Source organism: Equus caballus, chromosome 17, assembly GCF_041296265.1.
Source record: "Equus caballus isolate H_3958 breed thoroughbred chromosome 17, TB-T2T, whole genome shotgun sequence".
Classification (NCBI taxonomy): Eukaryota; Metazoa; Chordata; class Mammalia; order Perissodactyla; family Equidae; genus Equus; species Equus caballus.
This window is the reverse complement of record NC_091700.1, coordinates 32,375,257-32,402,755: the sequence shown is the minus strand read 5'-3', so window position 1 is coordinate 32,402,755 and position 27,499 is coordinate 32,375,257. Positions and strand designations below refer to the sequence as shown.

General features: G+C 37.3%; 1 protein-coding gene across 8 annotated transcripts in view; it reads left to right on the top strand.

The window, feature by feature from the left end:
• CCDC169 (coiled-coil domain containing 169) overlaps window positions 1-27,499 on the top strand; it is a 97,982-nt gene that overhangs the window by 55,919 nt on the left and 14,564 nt on the right. For 4 of the 8 annotated variants that reach the window (XM_070239536.1, XM_070239534.1, XM_070239533.1 and 1 more), the window contains one exon: window positions 9,642-12,935. The exons of 1 other annotated variant lie outside the window; for it this stretch is intronic. In XM_070239536.1, the coding sequence (XP_070095637.1) occupies window positions 9,642-9,741 (100 nt within the window). In that variant the 3' untranslated portion in view covers window positions 9,742-12,935. Of the gene's footprint in view, window positions 1-9,641; window positions 15,446-26,572; window positions 26,990-27,499 lie in introns of those variants that run through there. 3 more of the 8 variants (XM_070239532.1, XM_003363184.5, XM_070239529.1) reach the window with 2 other exon arrangements.

Sequence of the window (27,499 nt, the reverse complement as noted above, 5' to 3'; positions counted from 1 at the left end):
CTTCGGTGGCCTGGGGTTCGCCAGTTTGGATCCCGGGTGCAGACATGGCACCGCTTGGCAAGCCATGCTGTGGCAAGCATCCCACATATAAAGTAGAGAAATATGGGCACAGATGTTAGCTCAGGGCCAGTCTTCCTCAGCAAAAAGAGGAGGATTGGCAGCAGATGTGAGCCCAGGGCTAATCTTCCTCAAAAAAAAAAAAAGAAGAAGAAGAATTAGCAAAGCAACAAAGAATTGATTTGTGGGAAGAGAATAAGACATATGACAATAATTTGAAACTGCAAGTGACAAATCTACAACACTGTTGTGCTAACATAATCTTGCATGGATCTTAGCCACTATCATTTCTTTAAAAACAACAATACTCAGGAGTGTAAAATGTTTTCCAAACTCTGTTGCTTGGGACTGATAGCATATTGTGACCCAGTATACCCAATATATATTTATATGTAACTGAAACAATTTTTGAAATAACACGTACCCTTACTGTGTGTAATGCATACTTATATTTTCTATTCTGTTCTACTTTTTAATGTTGCTATTGTAATTCACTAAATCAGTCCACTAATGAGTTGTATTCTGCAGTTCAAGAAACACTGCTCTAAAAGATGTCTAGGAGATTAAACATATTTTTAGAATGATGTACCTCAGCTTGATGGTTAGTGTCATCATGTCAGTTAGATCTTTTAGAAATGGTTCATATTTAGGAAGCTATTTAAAACATTCTCAAAGTATTATGTAAGCATTTAGTATGGCAAACAATAAATATCCATAGTGAACTATTAATTAAATATGATATAATTAATGCTTGTGGTTAATTCCATATTACACCTAAAGATGAAATTATTCTAAAACATTATTTAACTAAAAATTTTTTCAACACAGGAAACCGTTTATTCCCCAAATACAACATTTAAAAAAATATTTTCAGGGCCAGCCTGGCGGCGCAGCAGTTAAGTTTGCACATTCCACTTTGGTGGCCTGGGGTTCGCCGGTTCGGATCCCAAGTGCAGACGTGGCACTGCTTGGCAAGCCATGCTGTGGCAGGCGTCCCACATATAAAGTAGAGGAAGATGGGCATGGATGTTAGCTCAGGGCCAGTCTGCCTCAGCAAAAAGAGGAGGATTGGCGGCAGATGTTAGCTCAGGGCTAATCTTCCTCAAAAAAAATAAGATAAAATAAAAATTAAAAATATTTTCAAGGGTGGGCGGAGCAAAATGGCGGGGTGAGCTGACCTGGCACTCTCTCCCCTCCAAACTACAACAAAGGATTGGAAAATATTGAATTTCAGCAAATAAACCTAATGCCAGGACGTCAGAGACGTACAGTACCACAAAACAGAGGACAGAGACCCTGCAGCAGGCCTCAGAGGCGCTGGAGCGGGATAGGAGAGAACTTCGCTCCCTCCCCTAGAGACTGGGATCGCTACTGGGGGTGCGGGAAGGAGTGGGGGAGGGGCCGCGCGACCAGGGGATCGTCTAGGACTCCCGCCGCGAGTACAGTGGAAACCAGCTGACGGGGAAAAGCTTCCATGCATGGGGACCCCATAAAGCCAGGGCCCCAGGAGTCCAGAAAACAGAGCTGATCTGAATCCAGATCAGCATGTGAGAAAAACAGCCCCTCCCCCCCGTCAAACCGCGCTGGGCGCTGCCATCTTGCCTGAAGGCAGAGAGCTCAGAATGCATGGCTCTCAACCCCCATCTAGTGGCGACAGGCTGTAACTGCAACCAAATTCTACCATCATGCGCAAAAACCACTCCTCTACCATCCAGCAATTTATAAAAGCTCCAGACCAGAAGGAAAACAATAAAAACACAGAATTAACTCCTGAGGACTTGGAAATAGGTAAACTAAGTGAAAATGAGTTCAGAGTAGCTATAATCAAAAAACTCAATGAGGTAGAGAGAAAGGTAGAGAAACAAGCCAACACATTCTGGAGTTACTTCACAAAAGAGATTGAAATTATAAAGAAGAATCAAACAGAATTACTAGAGATGAAAAACACAATGGACCAGATAAAACAGAATATGGATTCCCTGAATGCTGTGTAGACACCATAGAGGAGAAAATTAGCATAATTGAAGATAGACAGGCTGAATGGCTCCAGACAGAGGAAGAAAGAGAACTAAGAATTAAAAAAATTGAAAATCTCAGAGAAATAGCTGACTCAATGAGGAGAAAGAACTTAAGGATCATAGGAATTCCCGAGAACATGGAAAAGGAAAATGGAGCAGAAAGTGTGCTTAATGAAATTATAGAAGAGAACTTCCCAAATCTAGGGATTGAGGGAGAAATGTGTGTAGAGGAAGCTTTCAGATCTCCTAGATTTGTCAATGTAAAAAGACCTACTGCAAGGCATATAGTAGTACAAATGGCAAAAATGAAAGACAAAGAAAGAATACTCAGGGCAGCAAGACAGAAGAAAATAACCTACAAAGGAACTCCCATCAGACTTTCAGTGGATTTCTCTACAGAAACCTTACAAACTAGGAGAGAATGGAGTGACATATTCAAAACTTTAAAAGATAAAAACCTTCAGCCAAGAATACTCTATCCAGCAAGAATATCCTTCAGATATGAGGGAGAAAATAAATCTTTTCCAGACAAACAAAAGTTAAGGGAATTTGTAACCAAAATTCCTCCACTACAAGAAATCCTCAAGAAGGTTCTCATACCTGAAAAAAAGAAAAAAGGGAGAAAGGGGTCATCAATAGGATAGCAAATATTCAACTATAGCATTAGGATAAAGGTAAGGAAACTACCAAAGCAAAGACGATCTTATCACTCTAACTACAAACTCATAACACAAGTTGGAATAAGAAATGAAAATAATAATTTAGGAGGGGAAGAGCAAAGGGACTAAATCAGTCTAGGCCAAGTAAGTAAGAGACCACCAGAGAATAGACTATATTATACACAAGATTCTAAATACAAACTTCAGGGTAGCCACTAAACTGAAAAACAGAACAGAGCCAGAAAACATAAATAAGGAAAAATCTAAGAAACCCAGCATAAGAAATTGCAGTATTAAATGGGTAGGCTAAAGCACACAGGAAGAGAAATGCAGGAAAACCAGATAACGAGTGACAGATTGACAGCATTAAGTCCACATGCATCAATAATCACTCTCAGTGTAAACAGATTGAATTCTCCAATAAAAAGACACAGAGTGGCAAAATGGATTAAAGAACAAGATCCAACAATTTGTTGCCTCCAGGAAACACACCTCAGCCCAAAGGACAAACACAGGCTCAGAGTGAAGGGATGGAGGACAATACTTCAAGCTAATAGCAAACAAAAAAAAAGCAGGTGTTGCAATTCTTATATCAGACAAAGCGGATTTCAAAATAAGACAGGTAAAGAGAGACACAGAGGGACAATATATAAAGATCAAAGGGACACTTCATCAAGAAGAAATAACGCTTATAAATATCTATGCACCCAACATAGGAGCACCAAGGTTCATAAAGCAACTATTAACAGACCTAAAGGAAGATGTTAAAAACAACACAATAATAGTAGGGGACCTCAACACCCTACTCACATCAATGGACAGATCATCCAGACAGAAAATCAACAAGGAAATAGTGGAGCTAAATGAAAAACTAAAACAATTGGACTTAATAGACATATATGGATCACTTCATCCTAAAACAGCAGAATACACATTCTTCTCAAGTGCACATGGAACATTCTCAAGGATAAACCATATGTTGGGAAACAAGGCAAGCCTCTACAAATTTAAAAAAATTGAAATAATAACAACCATCTTCTCCGATCATGATGCTATAAGGCTAGAAATTAATTACAAGAAAAAAGCTGAGAAAGGCACAAAGATGTGGAGACTAAACAATACACTACTGAACAAGCAATGGATCATTGAAGAAATTAAAGAAGAAATAAAAAAATACCTGGAAACAAATGAAAATGATAACATGTCATACCAACTCATATGGGATACAGCAAAAGCTGTATTAAGAGGAAAATTCATCGCAATACAGGCACATCTTAACAAACAAGAAAAATCCCAATAAGCAATCTTAAACTACACCTAACTGAACGAGAGAAAGAAGAACAAATAAAACCCAAAGTCAGCAGAAGGAGAGAAATAATAAAAATCAGAGCAGAAATAAGTACTATTGAAACAAACAAGGTGGTAGAAAGGATCGATGAAAAAAGAGCCGGTTCTTTGAGAAGAGAAATAAAATAGACAAACCCCTAGCCAGACTTACAAAGAAAAAAAGGGAAAAAGCTCAAATAAACAAAATCAGAAATGAAAGAGGAGAAATAACAACAGACTCTGCAGAAATACAATGGATTATAAGAGAATACTATGAAAAACTATATGCCAAAAGAATGGATAACATAGAGGAAATGGATAAATTCTTGGACTCCTACAATCTCCCAAATCTCACTCAAGAAGAAGCAGACAATTTGAACAGACCAATCACAAGAAAAGAGATTGAAACAACAATCAGAAACATCCCAAAGAATAAAACCCCAGGACCAGATGGCTTTCCTGGGGAATTCTACCAAACTTTCAGAGAGGATTTAATACCTATCCTTTTCAAGCTATTCTAAAAAATTAGGGAGGATAGAACACTTCCTAACACATTCTATGAGGCCAACATCATGCTGATACCAAAGCCGGACAAGGACACCACAAAAAAAGAGAACTACAGGCCAATATCACTGATGAACATAGATGCAAAAATTCTAAACAAAATTTTGGCAACCAGAATTCAGCAATTCATCAAAAGGATCACACATCATGATCAGGTGGGATTCATACCAGGGACACAGGGATGGTTCAACGTCTGCAAATCAATCAACGTGATACACCACATCAACAAACTGAGAAATAAAAACCACATGATCATCTCAAATAGATGCAGAGAAAGCATTTGACAAGATCCAACAGCGATTTATGATAAAAACTCTGAACAAAATGGGCAAAGAAGGGAACTACCTCAACATAATAAAGGCCATATATGACAAACCCACAGCCAACATCATACTGAATGGGCAAAAACTGAGTGCCAACCCCCTGAAAACAGGAACGAGACAAGGATGCCCTCCATCACCACTCTTATTTAACATAGTACTGGAGGTCCTGGCCAGAGCAATCAGGCAAGAAAAATGAATAAAAGGAATCCAAATAGGGAGGGAAAAAGTGAAACTCTCACTGTTTGCAGACGACATGATCTTATATATAGAAAACCCCAAAGAATCCATTGGAAAACTCTTAGAAGTAATCAACAACTACAGCAAAGTTTCAGGGTATAAAATCAATTTGCATAAATCAGTAGCACTTCTATATTCTAATAATGAACTAACAGAAAAAGAACTCAAGAACACAATACCATTCACAATCGCAACAAAAAGAATAAAATACCTTGGGGTAAATTTAACTAAGGAAGTGAAGGACCCATATAATGAAAATTACAAGGCCTTTCTGAGAGAATTGGACGACGACATAAGGAGATGGAAAGACATTCCATGTACATGGATTGGAAGAATAAACATAGTTAAAATGTCCGTTCTACCTAAAGCAATCTACAGATTCAACACTATCCCAATCAGAATCCCAATGACATTCTTTACAGAATTAGAACAAAGAATCCTAAAATTCATATGGGGCAACAAAAGACCCCGAATTGCTAAAGCCATCCTGAGAAAAAAGAACAAAACGGGAGGCATCACAATCCCTGACTTCAAAACATACTACAAAGCTACAGTAATCAAAACAGTATGATACCGGTACAAAAACAGGTGCACAGATCAATGGAACAGAATTGAAAGCCCAGAAATACAACCACGCGTCTATGGACAGCTTATCTTTGACAAAGGAGCTGAAGGCCTACAATGGAGAAAAGAAAGTCTTTTCAACAAATGCTGCTGGGAAAACTGGAAAGCCACATGTAAACGAATGAAAATTGACCATTCTTTTTCACCATTCACCAAAATAAACTCAAAATGGTTCAAAGACCTAAAGCTGAGACCTGAAACCATAAGGCTTCTGGAAGAAAACATAAGCAGTACACTCTTTGACATCAGTATTAAAAGGATCTTTTCAGACACCATGTCTTCTCAGACAAGGGAAACAATAGAAAGAATAAACAAATGGGACTTCATCAGACTAAAGAGCTTCTTCAAGGTAAATGAAAACAGGATTGAAACAAAAAAACAACCCACTAACTGGGAAAAAATATTTACAAGTCATATATCTGACAAAGGCTTAATATCCGTAATATATGAAGAACTCTCACAACTCAACAACAAAAAATCAAACAACCCAATCAAAAAATGGGCTGGAGACATGAACAGACATTTCTCCAAAGAAGATATATGGGTGGCCGATAGGCACATGAAAAGATCATCATCGCTGATCATCAGGGAAATGCAAATCAAAACTACACTAAGATATCACCTTACACCCATTAGAATGACAAAAATATCTAAAACTAATAGTACCAAGTGTTGGAGAGGTTGTGGAGAAACAGGAACCCTCATACACTGCTGGTGGGAATGCAAACTGGTGCAGCCACTATGGAAAACTGTATGGAGATTCCTCAAAAAATTAAAAATAGAACTACCATATGATCCAGCCATTTCACTACTGGGTATCTATCCAAAGAGCTTGAAGTCAGCAATTCCAAAAGTCCTATGCACCCCAATGTTCATTGCAGCATTATTTACAATAGCCAAGACATGGAAGCAACCTAAGTGCCCATCAACAGATGAATGGATAAAGAAGATGTGGTATATATATACAATGGAATACTACTCAGCTGCAAAACAGAACAAAATCATTCCATTTGCAATAACATGGATGGACCTTGAGGAAATTATGTTAAGTGAAATAAGCCAGTTACAGAAGGATAATCTGTGTATGACTCCACTCATATGAGGAATTTAAAAATGTGGACAAAGAGAACAGATTAGTGGCTACCAGGGGAAACGTGGGGTGGGGGCTGGGCACAAAGGGTAAAGTGGTGCACCTACAACACGAATGACAAACATTAATGTACAACTGAAATTTCACAAGATTGTAACCTATCATTAACTCAATAAAAAAATTAAAAATATTTTCAAGATATAATTCATATACCAAAAATTGTACCCTTTCAAAGAATGTAATTCATTGATTTTTAGTATATTCATAAAGTTGTGCAACCGTCATCCCTATATAATTCCAGAATACTTTCATCACCCCGGAAAGAAACCCCATACCCATTAGCAGCCCCAGCCCACCCTCCTCCCAGCCCCTGGCAATCATTAATCTACTTTCTGTCTCTATGGATTTGTCTATTCTTGTTAGTTCATATAAATGGAAGCAAACAATATGTGCCCTTGCATGTCTGACTTTGTCACTTAGCATAGTGTTTTCAAGGTTCATCCATGTAGGAGCATGTATTAGTACTTTATTCCTTTTTGTGGCTGAATAATCCAGTTTTTGGATATACCACATTTCATTTATCCATTAATCAATTAATGAACATTTGGATTGTTTACACCTTTTGGCTATTTTGAATAATGCTGCTATGAACATTCCTACACAAGTTTGTGTGCATACACGTTTTCAATTCTGTTGGGTATATACCTAAGAATGGAATTGCTCGGTCAAGTACTAACTCTGTTTATCTTTTTGAGGAACTGCCAAATTTTTTTCCAAAATGGCACACCATTTTATATTTCCACTAGCAATGTATGAGGGTTCCAATTTCTCCACATCCCTGTCAATACTTATTATCCGTTTTTGCTTTTTTTTTCTTTTAGCCATCCTTGTGGATGTGAGGTGGTATCTCATTGTGGTTTTGATTTGCACCTCCCTAAGGACTAATGACATTGAACATCTTTACATATATTTGCTGGCCATTTGTATATCTTCTCTGGAGAAATGTCTTTTCAAGTCCTTTGCCCATTTCTTAATTGAGTTTGTTTTATTGTTGTGTTATAAGAGTTCTTTGTATATTCTGGCTGTTAGACCTTATCAGATATATGATTTGCAAATATTTTCTCACATTCCTTAGAGTTTTTTTTCTTTCTTGATGATACCCTTTGAAGCACAAATGTTTTGATTTTGATTAAATCCACCTGATCTTGGCTTCCTAGGATTTTTTTTTCTTATTGTATGACCATATCTAAGAACCATTGCCTAATCCAAGAACACAAAGATTTATACGTATTTTTTCTTCTAAGAGTTTTATAGTTTTAGCTCCTTTTTGATCCATTTTGAGTTAATTTTTGTATATGGTGTGAGATAGGGGTCCAATTTCAGTCTTTTGCATGTGTCTATCCTAGCACCATTTCTGGAAAACACTATTCTTCTCCAATTGAATTGTCTTGGCACCCTTTTAAAAAGTCAACTAACCATGAACAAATGCATTTATTTCTAGACTCTCAGTTCTATTCTGTTGGTTTATAAATCTATCCTTATGCCAGTACCATGCTGTCTTGATGACTGTAGCTTTTTAGTAAGTTTTGAAATCAGTAATTGTGAGTCCTCCAACTTTATTATTTTCAAGATCGTTTTGATTGTTCAGAGTGTCTTTCATTTCCATATGAATTTTAGGATCAGTTTATCATTTTCTTCACAGGGATACCACAGAGCTGGGGAAAGGAGGAGTAGGGCAAGTTAAAATGCCACAAAGCTGTGTTCTTACTGAATTTCAGCTGTGTGTGGGTGGGTGGGTTTAATAAATTCTCCAGGATTGCTGCAAGCCTTTGATTATTTCCAGAGTTTTGAAAAAGTTGCTTCTGACCATTTTTGCCAATTTTCTCAGTGCTTTCTTGAAAGAGAGAATTTTGGGGGGTCTTATTCTGTCATTTTTACTGACATTACTCCCTGATTGATTTAAAAACACATTGCAAGGAATTGAAGCTGACTCTTACCATCTCAAGTAAGAGTGTGGGGAGGTTGGTTTTATAAACATACGTAAGTCAATAAGGGAAAGATTGTCCCACGGAAGTCCAAGAACAGGAATTCCAGTATAACTGGGCCTACAGATATTAGAACTAGAATTCAAGGAAGCTTTAAAAACAGCAGTGGTTCAGTTGAACAGTCCTTGGCGCAGGGTGCTATTATGTGCTATACAGGTGTTGCTATTTTTATTTCTAGTATAATCAACCACTCATTGTCTCTACTTTTACTTCTCATTACTGACTGCCATCTTCACTTTCTATATCTTTTTTATGTCACAGTATGTCATAGTTTCAATTTTATTATAATTTTAGCTAAGTTATATCTTTGGCTTAGTCATGGGTCCTTATTTCCTTATTGTCCCTGGTCTAATTCATGGCTTCTCTGTATATTTTCTTAGCTTCAATTCAAATTTCCATGAGCAAATATTAGAATGGTCCATCTCATTCCTTTTTGGACAGAGATTTCCACATTAGACCACCTCATGGGCTGCTTCCAAGCTTTGGATTATCTGCCCTTGGGTAGGTTGCCTCTCTAGTCGTGGTGAGATGATATAGTATGACATATGGCTGCCTAGGATTGTTCAGTAAGCAGAAAACGTGCACAGGGAGACTTCCATGTGAAGGACTGTGGGCTCGGGGAACTAGGTACCATACATACTTCTTCCCGTGTGGCGTATGATGACTGGAAAATCACGATTAACACTTATTTTTTCCAGGGGAAGATGCAATCCAGTTAATCAGAAGCTAATGAATGCCAAGAGAGGACCGGTGAAAAAGATTACAAGATCAAACCATCTTCCAAAACTCAATCCATGATTCCAAAACTGGGTGGATTTCTATTTCTTCCCTTTTTTCACCTGTAATATTCAACTTGTGAAGTTAATGTTCAACACGTTTTTCAGGGAGTGAAATAGATAAGAAATAGCTATCAAAATTCTCTTTAGCTCCTTTTCCAGAAGTTTGTCCCTTTGGCTACATGAAAGTAATTTTCTCAAGTGACTCTAAAATATTTATAGCAGTGCTTATGATTTTTAAAATATCCTAGGAAGCCTGAAGGTTGGCATTATTACACTGATCTGCTCTGATAGTGACATTGCTATTATATTTGGTTTCTAGTTGGCTGTTAGCTAAAAATGTGAGTTTATCAAAACTCTTTGCTATTTTAAGCTATATTATTTTTAGTTTTTTTAAACTAAAGTTTTAAACAAAGCTGCAAATCAAATGCATTTAAAACTTTGACTTGAACTGTCTTGGTGTTGTGGAAACAGCCTTCAATCAGGAATCCACTTGGTTATAGCCCCACCCTTCTTATGAGATCTTGGGTAAATTCCTTCACCTGATCTTTATTTCCACATCTGTAAAATGACTGAGTCAAACTATACAATTTCTAAGGTTACTATTCCAGAAAACCAATACTTATTCAGCCTCAGGGTCCTGCTACTTAGCACGTGGTGATTTAAGTCATTTTGTGTTTATTAATTCATAGTGATGGCCTAGTTCTTTGGACCAAACTTTGCAAGTGTTCACAATCCTCAAGTCTAGAAGTGGAGATAGAATGAGGACAGGAGAAGCGTTCTTTTAATGCATTTATAAAATTTATTGAATTCTCCAATTCATGTTTAGACTGTTTTGTAACTATTACTTAAGTCTGGGACATACATATAATTTACTTGCCCAACTTAATAAGTGAAATTATTGGACTTTAAATTTCCAGAAATCACCCAAATTTAAGTATAGTTTCCAGCTAGCGGTGTTCTCACCTTATATCTGGCACTAAAACCTAAATTCTATTCAGTATCACCAGTAATGAACACCCAATGCATTTCTATAACTATCTCTATAGGCATTTGCTTTCTTTAAGGAAGAATACTTAAATTTCACACAGGAAAATCAGTCTTTTATATGACTTTAAAATGTAATGCAGAGAAATATAAAGTAAGTTCCTGTAAATTATTCTACATGGGAACTGTTTTGAAATATTTTCTCCTGTTCTTAAGCGAACTACAATATCAGGTACCATATTAGAGTATGGTTATTATTAAACACACAGTAGATTTTTATGTCTTGGATCATCTTTCTTGGCATTAACAGTAAATTGATAATTTAAATATTGGTAATAATTATAACAATCACAGAATCATCCCTGAAAAATAAACAAATTTCTTTCTATCATACAGAGCTAAGCCATTATAGGGGACTGGATTGAGGAACATTTAAAGTTATCTCAATCACGGGGATGGTATATTAGTTGAACATCTTACTACAGGGACTCTATCGCCTTTAAGTGTTAGTTCTACAGGAACTACTTTGAGATGTTTTCCAGATGTCAGAAAATGTCTGTCTTAAACAGAGTGATGGAATGTTGGTGAGAGTATAATGAAGTGAAATGGGGGCGCTCTAGGACCTGCGTTCTAATATCAGTTTTGCTACATCTAAGCTTCTGACTTTGAGTACATTACTTTTGCCTCACTTTGATCATTTGTAGAGTTTGGAATATTTACCCTAACTACTGCCTTGGGACAGCTGTGCAGGTCAAGGGTGCTTACTACATATTTTTTTATTTACCTCTGTATACCCTATTTCCCTCTAAAAAGAATGTGCATTAGCTTTTACTAAACATAGAGGTAGAAAAACAACACCCACAAGATAAAAGATGAAAATAAAAGTTAAAGTTTTGAATTCTTGATTAAGAAAAGCTCTAGAGCCAGCCCTGATGGCCCAGTGGTTAAAGTTTGGCGTGCTCCACTTCAGCAGCCTGGGTTCAGTTACTGGGCACGGAACCACACCACTCATCTGTCAGTAGCCATGCGGTGGCAGTGGTTCACATGGAAGAACTAGAAGGACAGCTATGTACTAGAATATACAACTATGTACTGGGACTTTGGGGAGGAAGAAAAATAAATAAAAGCTCTAGCTATAAGCTTTTTAGCAATCAGTACAGAGAAGGAATGAGTTAGACAGCTCTCATATTTTTGTAGAAGGCATATACAGGTAGAAAAAAACCTTTACGTAGTTCTAAGTTCTGAAGGTAATTTGTCATGTGAAGTTTTATATGAAAATGCAATTATTTATTGAAGTAACCAGAGCAAAAATGATAATTTGAGGTCTTTATTTTGTTTAATACTGAAATATGTATTAATATCAATATTTGTTTTTTTTGAAGAGTTCAGAATTCATAAAGCAAAAAGTCAGTACAATCATATTTAATATATTTCAAAATTTTAAATGTCTAAAATATATTGCAAAATATCAAATATTGCTATAATCAAAAAGACGGATAATAACAAATACTGGCGAGGATATAGAGAAATTGGACACTTGTAGACTTCTGGTGGGATGTAAAAAGGCACAACCACTTTGGAAAGCAGTCTGTCAGTTCCTCAAGGTTAAACACAGAATTACTATATGGCCTAGAAGTTCCACTCCTCTGTATATACCTAAGAGAAATGAAAACCTATGTCCACATCAAAACGTGTATGCTAATATTTATAGCACCATTATTTATAATAACTAAAAAGTGGAAACTCAAATGTCCACCAACTTGATGACTGAATAAACAAAATGTGTTACATCTAAACAATGGAATATTATTCAGCAATAAAAAGGAATGAAGTACTGACACATGCTACAACATGGATGAACCTTGAAAACATCAGCCTGAGTGAAAGAAGCCAGACACAAAAGATCACGTATTGTATGATTCCATTTATATGAGATGTCCAGAATAGGCACATCCATATGAACAGAAAATAGATGAGTAGTAGTTGCCTAGGGCTGGTGGGCACGGGGGGAGGGGGAGTGATGGGGAGTGACTGCCAACACATACAGAGTTTCTTTTTAGGGTGATGAAAGTGTTCTAAAATTAACTGTGTGATGTTTGCACAATTCTGTGAATATACTAAAAACCCTTGAATTGTATACTTTAAGTGGGTTAATTGCATGTTATGATTTATACCTCAATTAAGGTGTTACAAAACAACAAATGTAAATATATAGCATTTTAAGGTAAATTAGCAGATACGTTTTAATGAAATATTATTTTATCTTTCTCAGAATATATGATCTTAAAAATCAAAATGCATTGTCACTAGTGCTATTGTTGAGTCAAAGCATATTTTTGAGCAGAGTCTTCCAACTAAGAAACGATTTCAGATACTACACTAGTCAGAAGAAGAAGGATTGTATGCTGCTTTCCAATATTTCCTTGACTTCTTTAACTTTGAATCTTCCCATTTCTTGCTTGATAACCTTGTAAAAATATTTATAAAACATCTTTTGATTTTTGACTAGGATTAGATTTTTAAAAAAATTTGTAGGGGCCAGCCCCGTGGCCGAGTGGTTAAGTTTATGCCCTCTGCTTTGGCTGCCCAAGGTTTCGCCGGTTCAAATCCTGGGCGCAGACATGGCACCACTCATCAGGCCATGCTCAGGTGGCATCCCACATGCCACAACTAGAAAGACCCACAACTAGAAATACACAACTATGTACCAGGGGGCTTTTGGAGAAAAAGGAAAAATAAAATCTTTAAAAAAAAAAATTTGTAGAGAGCCATATTCAAGGACTGGGATTTACTGTATGATATGCTTTTTGTTTTTGTTTCAAAGAAATTATTTCCAGTTTTTTTAAATCACTTTCATTAGTTTTATCATGTATAGCTGGAAATTCCAAAGCAGAGTTACCTATATCAATTTTGGCACTATGCTATTCTATTCTACTGGACAAGAAATTCTTTATTTTGGACTAACAATTATTCTTGCAACAGAAGCTTATAAATAACACCGTCTGGTTTCTTTTTCCCCTGTGTACAAGTGAGGACTTGCCTAGACTCATAGACCACATATCATAGGTATTTTTTTTTTCACAAATTGAGTAATATTTATTTCAAAATGCAAATAATTTAGGTTTTTTAAAATACCAGAATAACAGAATTATGACAACAAGGCTAGGATTTTGGTATTTAAAGAGAGCAGAGTATAGCAGAATACTAAAAACTGCTATTAAAATCACTAGACATGATTGGGGTATAAAAAAGTACCTTTAAAATAATAAAGCACTTCTTAAATGTAAGATCATATCATTATTGACAGTAGGGCACTATTTTTTAAACAAGTTAACACCAGATCAATCTGCCCTATGAATTAGAAAAGTCTTGAATTTATATGCATCCTTTTAACTTTATCAAAGCAATTTCATACTTACTGTCTCAGTTACAAGGAAAGTATTACTCTCTGTAGGACTACCAAACAGCGAGTTTATCATCATTGGAATTGGTCAAGCAGAGGCTAGGTGACCCTTTGTCAGGAATATTAGAGGATTCATGCAGTGGGTGGAAATTGGATTCAAAGACTTTCGATATCCCTTCTGATGCTAAGATACTGTGACTCCCTGCTCATTTCTCAGATAAGGAAACTAGAGGCAAAAATAACTTCCTAAAATATATGTTGATTGAATCATATAGGCTGTGTCCATATAGGCTGTAACTATGGACTTTCAAACCAAAGTTAGTAGCCAAAACTGACAAAATCAGCTGTCATATTATTAATGGCCATCTATTAAATGTAAACTAAAATTAGATACCATTTTTCATCTATAAAATGGTTTTCAAAAAGATAATTTCCAGTGCTAATATATCTGAAGTTAAAAAATTCTAATATGCTGCTGGCTAAAGTATAAATTAATATAATTCTTTTGGAAAACAATTCTATTATATTCTTGAGTAGCCTTAATGTTCATACATTGGCTCGGTAATTGTACTTCTAGTAATCTATTCTAAAAACCTTGCATACAGGAAACATAGGACAGTCATTTTATCACCATTTTTTACAATATCAGAACAAAATGGAGATTTCCTCAGTGGATTGTGGTACTTTCATGTGGTTGAATATTATGCAATAATTAACACTTCCTATCTTGTACTAAAATTCTTTCTTCTCATGTATTTCCTACATTCTGAAGCACTTCAGTGTCATTTATCTCCAGCACCTTAATGTAGTGAACAATCTTATCATTTGTCACCAGTTAGCTTAGTACCTAGGATATGACATGCACTTAATGCATTTTGTTTAACTTAAATGGATATTTGCAAAACAGAGTTTATAATATCATGGGAGGACTTATCATTAGAATATTAACACAGTGGTACAAAGTCACACATAGAATATGATTTTAACTATTTAAAAATGTCTATAGGAGAGGCTGCAAAAAGCAGACTTTAGTCTACTAAGAACACCAAAAGATGTGTTTCTGTTCTACAAATTTACTGTCCACCTCCACAGAGGAAGGTGAGGTAGGCTCCAAATGACGATCAAGAGATAGGTGGAAGGGAGATGGGGATACTTGTGAAGCAGGAGAAGGGAACATGTTTAACGGGCTGCATAACGTGGGGAAGCTTACTTAACTTTCCTGTCTTAAATTTTTATTCTGTAGAATTAAGACAGAACTAATTGATTTCAAAGATACCTTTCTGTGCGTGTGACGGGCAAGGGGGGGGGGTGTCAAAAATGTTTTTATTGTAACAATTCTGATATCTTAATGTAATAAAAATAAGTAATAGAAATCACAAAACATCATAAGGTATCTAGAAAACATATATTGACTTACCAGTGTATAAATAAAGTCTTGAAAGCAGATGACAGCACTAGAGTAATTTGTCTAGATAATGTTAAAGGAATTGGAGCAAAGAATAAGTAAATAGTGGGAAGAGGTCAATGAAACAACCACACTAGGATTTGGGAGATTTCAAGGAGAATATTTTCCTTTACCTCTATCCTTTCCTTTTTCTTTTTCTTCTCATTTCCTTTTCTTCTCACTTAGTTAAGGCCTTTTTTATAGTCAGATAGCTAGACAAAGGAGAAAAAGGCGATGAAAATGTCATACTTGGGTGTTGAGAGTCAGTTAATAATACTTACTGATGATGGATGTGGAGAATCATTTAATCTCCCTAAATGAAATTGATGTCTTTCTTAACTGAACACCTATGATTAACTTCCTTGCTTGTGCCACTTCTGTGGTTCTAATCACCTTCTATCCTGAATGATAGGTTTATTTTGTTTTATCTTTTGCGTGTCTTTCTCTGTTACAAGAGAGTTAGCTTCTTGGAGGGTAGAGCCCTGTCTGACTCATCTTTGTATCTCCATAAGGATTTAGCCCAAGGACATGTATATTTTGGATGCTCAGTAAACATTTGGAATGAAAAGGTGGACCTACACACAGGTAGAGGTTTTTTAAGGACCCTTAAGGACCTAGAGAATTAGTGACTCATAGTATGAGAAATAATGGAGTAGCAAAGTATGAACTAACAACCCAAGGATCAGAGCCTTAAGAATAGGAACCCCAGCTTGGAAGTAACTCTTATAATGATAACATGCAAAGAGCTAAAGTGAAATGAGAAGTATGGGGACATGGCACTAAAATGATTTTTTATGATTAATATAGACCTAGTTTGTATGATATAGTAAGCAGAGTACTAAAGAAGTGAAAAGGAAAACCAAGAATGCAGGTAGTGATTTTAGAAGAGAAATCTTCCCTCTTCTCTTGAGATGTGGCAGCAAAAAAGTCAACCATTATGAGAATCTTCCATTTGGTAACTACACTGGGCCTATTTTGATAATCTTAAGCATATAAAATAAGCACATAGTAAGCTGTATAAATGTTTGATATTATCATCCTTTCATTAATCCCCTTTGCAAGAGTTTGGACACCTGAGAAGTTAGAGGGAACAGTAGTCCACAGAAGACTGACCCCATTTCTGACCCCAATTGTAAGTTTAGGGGGTTGCTATACCATCTTCAGATTCAATAATTTGTTAGATGTGGTCATAGAACTAAGAGCCGTCATACTCATGGTTACAATTTATTATTGAGAGAGGTAAGGTGAAAATCAGTCGAGGGATGACACACATGGAGTATTGTCAACTAGAGAAGCTCACTTGATCCTAGGTGTCCAGATTTTTTTATTGGGGTTCAATCACATATTCCCAGCATGACCGAGCTTTAATCTCCAGCCTTCAAGAAGTAGAGCTAATATCACGTGGCCCAAAACCCCCATCATAAATCACATTGTTAGTCTGTCTGGTAGCCAAAACCACTAGGTAAACAAAGATACTCCTATCAAGCAAAATGTTCTATGGGCCTGGAAATCACCTCCTAGTAGCTGAGAGCAAAGGCCAGACCTCTCTTTGGGTAAGGTTAATTCTTCACTACACACCCATCCTTAAAATATTAAGATGGTAATATCTATCTGGCATTTTATAAGGATGTAATAAGTTAATGCATGTGAAGCTGCTTGCAAACTCTCAAGTCTGACCCAGTGTGAGGTACCACTGCTGCTGTTTTTTTGATCAACTTTGACCCCATTATTCTAATAAGCCACAGTAACTTTCCTTGGAAACCCATCCATTTAAATTTATATTTACTCACATATTTGTCATTTCTGGCATTCTTCAATCCTTTGTGTAGATCCCAGTTTCCATCTGGTATTATTTTCCTCCCACTTGAAGAACTTACTTTAACATTGCCTGAAGTGCAGGTCTGCTGGCAATAAAATTCCCTCTGCTTTTGTTTGTCTGAAAAAGTCTTTATTTCACCTTCATTTTTGAAAGAGATTTTCACTGCTGTGTACAGCTTAACTGTCAACTCTACAGAGGAACAGGAGTAGGCCCCAAATGATGATTCCAGTTGTTGGAAGCGAGGGGGGAGAGGAATCCTTCTGGAATAGAAGGGAACATGCAAGGTTGATAGTTTTAGTTTTTCAGCACATTAAAGATTCCATTCCGTTGTCTTATGGCATCCACAGTTTCCAACGAGAGGTGTATGGTTTTCTCGGTTCCTTTGTACGTAATTTGGCTTTTTCATAACTGGCTCTTTTGAAGATTTTCTATCATTAGGTTTCAGGAATTGCTTCTAAAGAGCCTTAGTGTGGTTTTGCATTTATCCTGCACAAGGTTCATTGAGCTTTTTGGATCTGTGGGTTTTGAGTTTTCATCAAATTTGGAAAAATTTTGGTCATTTTTTTCAAGTTATTTTTCTGCCCACCCCTCCTTCCAGGACTTTAGTTACTACCTGTGGTACACCACTTGATGTCGTTCCATTGGTTCTTTATTCTTCACACCTTCTATTTCTCTCACTGTATTTACATTTTCCTTTAAATAACTGAATAGAGTTATAATAGCTGTTTTAACTTGCTTATTTGCTAATTCCTTTATCTTTAACTCTATCATTTCTAGGTCTGTTTCTAGTGACTCATTCTCCTGGCTTTGGGTCTCATTTTCTGCTTCTTGTCATATCTACTAATATTTTTATTGATTGTTGGACATTAGTGTTTTCACATTGTTGGTTATAGATTTTTGTTGGGCTTTGTTCTTATAGACGGTTCAGTTACTTGCGGTTCAGTTTAATCTTTTCAGGCCTTTGTTAAGGTGGGTATAGAGTAATCTTTAACCTAGAGATGGTGTAGCCCCATTGCTAAGGCATAGCTGTTGTGGTCTTTAGTAAATGTCGTGAGTGATCACCAAGGACACTCAACTCTGGTTGGAGCTCAAACTCCTCTTAGCACTATGTGAGCGCTCCTCCTGACCTTAGAGAGTTTCACTCTAAGTTTATGTCTTAGTGTCCAACAAAGACCCCAGAGCCCCCGTGTATATTTCTGGAGTTCCGGTTTTGTATAACTCCTTTATCTCCAGTACTCTGCCCTGCAACTTGAGCTACTTTAGCCTCCATGAACTCCAGTCTCTGTCTCCTCAGTTGTGTGAAACTACCATGGATCACCCTCCTGCTCTGAGGTCTGGAATGTACCTCGAGGCAGAACTCTAGAGTGATACTAGGGCTCACTTCATTTCTCTCAGGGATCACAGTCTTATGGTGCATGTTTCTTAATATCTGCAAACAATTGTTTCACGTATTTTTGCGCAGTTCTTTCTTTGTTCACAGCAAGAGAGTAAATCTTGCCCCTGACACTCCATGAAGGCCCGAAGTAAAGGATACATCCCATTTAAATGTAAAGCATCAAAACAGCAAAGAAAATGTTTTAAAATCCAATATAAAAATTCATTTTACTTTGAGTCTATAACATTTTCTTATGTTATCTCCTAAATATATTTTTCTCACCTTAATCCCTGGAATTTGCACTGGATAAAATAACTGGACAGGGTTTTGTCTTGTCTTCCTTGGGGGGGAGGTAAGTGCATTCTGGGAAGAAAGGAGCAAAAGGATATTTTATGATCAAATTGATGGACTGTGGCAAAGACTGCTATGTGCTGTTTCCTTTTTCTGTGGGACACAGAACTAGGCTATGTTTTCCATGTGTGAAATATTTCATGTGCCGGTGCATGGTACACACACTACTTTGTTTAGTGATGTATATGTAAAATGCTCCATTAGTAGTGTATGGTATGTATGCTACTGTGTTTAGAGATAGAGGTGTGAAACACTGTGTGCAGCTAGGTGTGGCCCTGTTACTGACTTCAGGCCAATATAATCTAGGCACACATGGCATGTGTCATTTCTGTGACCAGCCCATTAAAACCTCCCAGGTGATCCTTCTTGGTTGTATGCTTTTTAAATTTTGTTTGATGGGTGGACGTTGAGGGTCTAGAAGTAAACTCCAAGGCCCCAAGCGATGGGAGAAATGGAAGAAAGTTAGGTACTTGAATCACTGCATATAGCAGATCCATTTTTCTCCTTGCTAACCCTCAATTGTGGTATGCGTGAAAAGTAAATCCTTGTGAGTGAGTGTGTGTGTGTGTGTTAAGTTACTGAGATTTGGGTTTTACTTGTTGAGGCAGTTAGCCTATGCTCACTAATATAGTATCAAACAGTATTTTTAGTAAGGCTTACAGGTATTTGGATTTTTTTTTCAGTAGATAATGATATCATTCTTTGAAGCTACATAGTAAACTCAGCTATTCATTGATAGTGATGCCCCTGGCTTGCCTGCATCACTGAGTCACATTCTAGAATATCAATTGCTATTTTTGAATTGATTCTAACTCAGCGTATTTTCCAGTCTGTTGAACATAACTAGAATCTTTCTTTTTTTACTAAACAGAATTTCTTGCTTTCCATCAATGTCTTTCAAGGATGTTGTTCTTTTAAGCCTTGGTACAAATGCTGTACAATCTGATAACCACATGCAGGCTGGGCCCAAACAACTGTGGAATGGACCAATCAGTGTCTGAGTGAGGAAGGATGCCCATACCCACTTTCACTCAGAAAAGGAAGAATGCACACCATCTCTGGTCCCTAGCGTTTATGGAATCCCATTGGGCAGACATGATGGAAGCCCTCTGCCCTGGGGAAGGGCTAGGTTCCTCGATTAGGTTTGATTCTGCTTCCAGGAAGGAATGTCCTTGTCTACTTTTCTCAGTGGCCTCTGGCTCTACTCCATGGAAATGTCTTCCTTTTCAATCTTCTTGCCCATATTTGAAGTGGTACTGGAGGCTCTGCTTTGGGGATACACAGCTTTCAGAGCCCATTTTCTGTTTGAACCAATGTGGGTGCCCAGAGGTGGCTTTATAGTTTAAAAAGTCAAAGCTTTTTAGTTCAAGTTTATGGTTTCTTGAATAATATGATTCTATCAAAATAGTAGTCAGTTCCATATATAATAATGATAATTTCAGAGCATGAGTTGTTTCTTTGGCCTATATCTCTCTCTACCTATTGCAGCTACCTTGCAGCTATTTGAAATAATAGGTTAGGCTGTGAAGTTAACACCCATGGTCTGATCTTTGCCACAAGGCTGACTCTTAGTGGCCTCTTGTTGCTCAAAACCCTTCTCAGTCTTACCTCTTACTCTTTTTTTTTTTTTTAAAAATTGGCACCTGAGCTAACATCTATTGCCAATCTTCTTCTCCCAAAGCCTCCCAGTGCATAGTTGTATATCCTAGTTGTAGGTCTTTCTGGTTGTGCCCTCTTACTCTTTGAGGTCTAGAAGTATTTGGCCTTTTCAACCCTTTAATGCCCTTTGATGCCCCAAATTTCTAGATTCTCCCTTAGACTCTCTTCTCTTTTATTTCTCATTGCAAACTGGCTAATTATTTCCCAAGCTTATCTTTTTCTTATGTCTTGTCAAAGGCAGCCAGTAACATCCAGCACACATTGTTATTAGGGCTTTTTCAACATCTTTTCCTTGACCCAAATTTGGTAAGCACTTCATCTGTTATGACATAACAGGGATCTCCCTGCTTCCACTTCTGTATTTGTTTTCCTGCATCCCACTGCAGACCTGCTAAGTCATGGCCACACCACTTGTGTTAGTATTTTGTTAAAGCAGCACCTAAATTCGAGTAATCAGCCTCTGTATTATAACCATAAGAAACAACTCCAGACCCCAGAGGCTAAAAACAAAGGTTTATTTCTCTCTCACAACACAGTTCATTCAGGTTTCAGCAGTAAAAAAAAGTATAAATAAATAGTCTTATATCTTGGGAGAGAGAAAGGGGGATGGAAGAGGCACATAAGAGATTTCAAAATTACTGGTAGTGGCTGTTAGGCTGGATGGTAGCTACATATACATTCATATACTTTATATTGTACATCTCTAATATGTATATAATATATATTCTTTGATATGTATGCCATTTTTGGTAATAAAAAAATAAAAATTACTCCAGCTGACTTTTTCTATTTTTTTGAGGAAGATTAGCCCTGAGCTAAAATCCGCCACCAATCCTCTTTTTTTGCTGAGGAAGATTGGCCCTGAGCTAACAGCCATGTCCTTCTTCCTCTACTTTATATGTGGGACACCTGCCACAGCATGGCTTGACAAGCAGTGCATAGGTCTGTGCCTGGTATCTGAACTGGTGAACCCCGGGCCGCCGAAGTGGAACGTGTGAATTTAACTGCTGTACCACCAGGCCAGCCCCCAGCTGACCTTTAACTCATGTTAGTATACATCTAAGAATTCACAAGGAAAGTGTGAACAATACTTTTTCTCCTTCACCTCATCCCCCACCTTCACAAACCAGAAACTTCTCTCCTTTAAGATTGTGTCACTCGTTTGCGATGTAGAAATTCCTCCTGACTTCAAGTTGGCAGTCATTGTGGCTAAAGGAAAATTAGCTACACTGTAACTCCATGGTCTCCTCAGGTAGTAGAGCCAGAATCAGTGACTCCAGGGCAGCTGCATCTAATGGTTCTGCTGTGTTGTTACCCTGGGAGGATGCCTTTCAAATTGATCAACATGGCAGTGCCTAGCCTCACTCTGGACCTTGTATGACACAGCTCCTCATCCATAGTTACAGTGTCACCTTGATAAAGCTCCAGATTTCCTAGCAAAGACTTGTGGCTAAAATGAGACAGATTTGCCTCATTTTAATTCAGTAGAACTAAACCCTGCTGTTGAAAGTGAATTGGTGTATTGGATGAGGAGAAAACTGTCACTTAGTGCAATCAACTGCGGGGCATCATTAGAAGTTGGTCCTATTTTTAGACCTTTATCACTGCCTAATGGCAATGGTCCCTAACTCATTGGGGAAAACTTGTATTTACTGATCACCCTCTATATACCAGATCCTAGGATATAAAGTCTAGCAACACAATCTCTGCCTTATCACGCTACTGAAATAGAGTTCTAATTGCTGAGCAGAGGTGTGAGATGGAATGAGGAATATTTTGAGAATTTTCCTGTTGTCTTCCCAGATGAACCACAAAAGGAAAGTGTGAGTCAGAGGGTAGTGTGGGAGAGACCCCAAGCCAAGACAAATGAGAATGCTCAGTGGTAAGTGTGCTAACCCCTACCCAATGCAGGTGTCAGAACTGAACTTGCAGGTTAGGAGATCTGTGCCAGAGGCAGGAAGGAGGCATGTGAGCAGGAGGCATCCTATCCTCTTTGATGCAGGGATAACAGGACAGAAAAAGGTTTTAGGCTGAGGGCAGAACCAAAGAAGACCAAGGGATAAATGAGTTAGCAGCTGGGGAGGATGAGAAGAAATATCCAGGGCAGTTCCCAAATCACTGAACAATGCTATCCCTTAAAGGTGGCTCAGGACTTCTTAAGGCTTCAGGGAATTCATCCCATCAGCACTACAGTTCCAAGGAAAGAGGTTACTCTCTCTGTGGTGGGCATCCTACATTGGGGCCTGCTGAGGGGAATCCCAGGACACCAGCAGGAAATAGAAACTACTCTACTTAGTCAAAAGCTGAATCTAGAAAGCCAGATTGGCACAAGATAATGTGGGCCCTCATGTCACACTGAGGAATGAGAACTTAATTTGATAAGCAGAGGAGTCCTGCACGTTTTTAAATAGGGAAAGAACATGATTGAAATGGATCTTTCTATCTTTCCTGTGCCAACAACAATACAATTTATTTTAGTTTCAGCCTTGAGATACCAAGCTTGTCATTTTGGTGCATGCAATATTTTATCCTTTCCTCCAAACTTTTTCTTTTTCTTTCCACTAGAAAATGAATGGAAATATGAAATAGGGGACAGATGGTAGGCCTTGCCTTGGAGCCAGAAAGACCGAAATCTGAGTCCACATATACCAATAAATACTGAAATAACTTTCATTCATTCATTCAAATATTTTAAGTGCCTGCTATGAGCCAGGCACTTTTCTAGACCAAGGTGATGGTAGTAGATAGTTCAGACAAATTCTCTGTTCTAGAGAGGGGAGAAAGAGAAGTAAAAACAAATAAATATGTTATATAACATTAGAAAAATGATGTTAAGAAAAATAAAGAAGTTATTCCATTTGACAGGGAGTGTTGGAGGAGATGACATCATAACAGAAATCTAAATGAAATGGAGACGTCTGGGGGAGGGGGAAAATGGGGAAGACCACTCCAAGCAGGAGGAAGAACAAGGGCAAAGTGTAGCTTTGCACTTACTGGTATTGTAGCAAGAAGAAGGCAGTGTGACCAGAGGTTGGGAAAGGTTGTAACAATGGTGAGAGACAAGGCTGGAGAGTCAGATGATAGAAAGTCTTGTGGGACATGGGAAAGAATTTGGACTTTTTTCTGAGTGGATCGTTTTGAGAAAAGGAGTTAATATTCTGATTTGTATTTTAAAAGCTCATTCTGGCTATTCTACGGTGAATTGCCTGAAAGGAGAAGGGGGGAGATGGCAAAAGTGGAAGCAAAAATCAACTTCATCAGTTAACATTATGAAAATATCCTTGTTCGTATTCTATAATGGAACTTAATGGTTAGTCAAGTTATGGTAGACTCTCGGATGTAATATCCCAAAGATAGTGCAAGCATGGTGTGTAAAACTGCATGTACAGTAGTCTCCGCCTTATCTGCGAGGAACACATTCCAAGACCCCAAGTGGATCCCTGAAATGGCAGACAGTACTGAGCCCTATATATACTATATGTTTTCCTAAACATACATATCTATGATAAAGTCTAACTTATAAATTAGGCACAGTAAGAGATGAACAACAACCAATAATAAAATAGAATTTTTATAACTATACTGTAATAAAATGTACCATAGATCTTAGCAACCTCATCATAGGATTTTTTTTTCTTGCCTTATTAAGTCGAGAACTTCCACCTTTTCACTTAAAGGAGGCACTTTACAGCTTCTCCTTGGCTTATCAGAATTGCCAGCATCACTACTCTTTCACTTTGGGGCCATTATTAAGTAAAATGGGTTACTTGAACACAAGCACCGTGATACTGCAAGAGTTGAGCCGATAACCGAGATGGCTGCTAAGTGACTAACAGACGGGTAGTGTATACAGCTGGACACACTGGACAAAGGGATGATTCACTTCCCAGGGCGGGATGGAGCAGGATGGTGGGAGATTTCATCATGCTACTCAGAACCCATGCAATTTAAAACATATATTGTTTATTTCTGAAATTTTCCATTTAGTATTTTTGGAACTTGGTTGGCTGCAGGTACCTGAAACTGTGGAAAATGAATCGGTGGATAAGGGGAAACTACTGTATTTAAAAAGTGAGTTTAGTGCATTAGTAAATGTAAAAATTTAGTAAGTAAAAAAATGGTTGAATTTAATTAATTCTCTGACCTTCAACTTCCATGGTTATATTCCTTATGAGAGCATTCTCTGGCCTCAGCATCTTTGAAAGGGAAGACAATTAGGTAATCTCTAGGGTCCCATCGAGTTCTAAATTTCTGTAATTCCAAGAACAAGTCAGTAAGCAACAATTTTGGACATAGCTTATATATAACAGTTCCTGTAAAATAGCTGGATGGAAAATTTGGAAACATTTTAAGCATAGGTGCTTGATAAGAGTTCATTTGAACACACCATGGATACTGTATTACTTACAAGCCTATTCAGAATATAGGCATATTGTGAAAAACAATTATAATTTAATTTTCGGGGAAAATAATGTAAAGCATATACTATGAATGCCAATAATTTTAAATTACCGGAAAACTATTTTCTAAGAGATGATATGAATTGTTAATTTTGAGTGCAAGTTTTAAAATATATTTCTCTACGTAGAATTATTCTTGTCATATTTTGTAATTCATAGTATTCAGTTTTTCATCAAGAGCATAAGTAGCATATTTTTACTCTTGGGAACCACAAAGAGCATCCATCTGCACATTTGTATCCAATAATATAATGAGTATGATTCAAGAATGTTAAAGGCTTCACGGAAATAGAGCAAAGAATCCTAAAATTCATATGGGGCAACCAAAGACCCTTAATTGTTAAGGCAATCCTGAGGAAAAAAAACAAAGCTGGAGGTCTCACAATCCCTGACTTCAAAATGTACTGCAAAGCCATAGTAATCAAAACAGCATGGCACTGATACAAAAACAGACACATAGATCAATGGAACAGAACTGAAAGCCCAGAAATAAAACCACACATCTATGGACAGCTAATCTTCGACAAAGGTGCCAAGAACATACAATGGAGAAAAGATAGTCTCTTCAATAAATGGTGTTGGGGAAACCAGACAGCCACATGCAAAAGAATGAAGGTAGACTATTATCTCACGTCATACACAAAAATAAACTCAAAATGATCAAAGACTTGAAGATAAGTCCTGAAACTATAAAACCTCCTGGAAGATAATATAGGTAGTACACTCTTTGACATCAACTAAAAAGGATCTTTTTGAATACGATGTCTTCTCAGACAAGGGAAACAGAGGAAAAAATAAACAAGTGGGAGTTCATCAGACTAAAGAGCGTCTACAAGGCAAAAGAAACTAGAATCAAAACAAAGAGACAACCCACCAACTGGGAGAAAATATTTGCAAATCATATGTCTAACAACAGGTTAATCTCTGTAGTATATAAGGAACTCACACAACTGAACAATAAAGAAAACCAGATCAAAAAATGGGCAGAGGATATGAACATTTTTCCAAAGAAGATATACAGATGGCCAATAAACACATGAAAAGATGTTCAACATCACTAATCATCAGGGAAATGCAAATCAAAACTACACTAAGATACCACCTTACGCCTGTTAAAATGGCTATAATCACTAAGACTAAAAATAACAAATGTTAGAGAGGGTGTGGAGAGAAGGGAACTCTCATACACTGCTGGTGGGAATGCAGACTGGTGCAGCCACTATGGGAAACAATATGGTGATTGCTCAAAAAACTGAAAATAGAACTACCGTATGGCCCAGTTATCCTACTACTGGGTATCTACCCAAACAACTTGAAATCAACAAAGTAAATATGTACCCCTATGTTCATTGCAGCACTATTCACAACAGCCAAGACGTGGAAACAATCCAAGTGCCCATTGACTGACGACTGGATAAAGAAGATGTGGTATATACATATGATGGAATACTACTCAGCCTTAAAAAAGACAAATTCATCCCATTTGCAATAACATGGAAGGACCTGGAGGGAATTATGCTAATTGAAATAAGTCAGACTGAGAAAGACAAACACCAGATGATTTCACTCGTGTGGAATATAAACAAACACATGGACAAAGAAGACAGTTCAGTGGTTACCAGGGGAAGGAGGGTGGGGGCACAGGGGGTGAAGGGGAGCACTTATGTGGTGACAGATGAGAAATAATGTACAACTGAAATCTCACATCAATGTAAACTATTATGAACTCAATAAAAAAATATACGAAATAAAAACAAAGAATGTTAAAGGTGACAAAGAAATTCTATGTTATAATTCAGAAGCTTTATAGTAGAACTTCTCACCCCCAGCACTAATGACACTTTGGGCCATATAATTCTCTCTTGTAGGGGGCTCTTCGGTGCATTGTAGGATGTTTAGCAACATCCCTGACCTCTCCCCACTAGATGCCAGTTTTGACAACCGAAGTGTCTCCGGACATTGGCAAATGTCCCTTGGGGAGCAAAATTGCCTCCAGTGAGAGTCATTGTTTTATAGTAGATGGCTGCTCATTTATAAAATAAGCTTTCTTTTTCTTTCTTTTAGGAAATTGGAAACTATTAAAATAATTTTATTCCTATGAAGTTTAGAATCTTCTATTCTTGATGCAGAAGAGATTTATTCTCTTTTTTGCTTCTTGCAACACAGGAATGATTATTTCCTCTCACATAAACTTTGGGGTACTGTCCACTCAAATTTGAAAGCAATGAGTCGGCATCAGTTTCAACAATGTCTTTGTCACTGTTAGTGTCAGACTTGCTAAT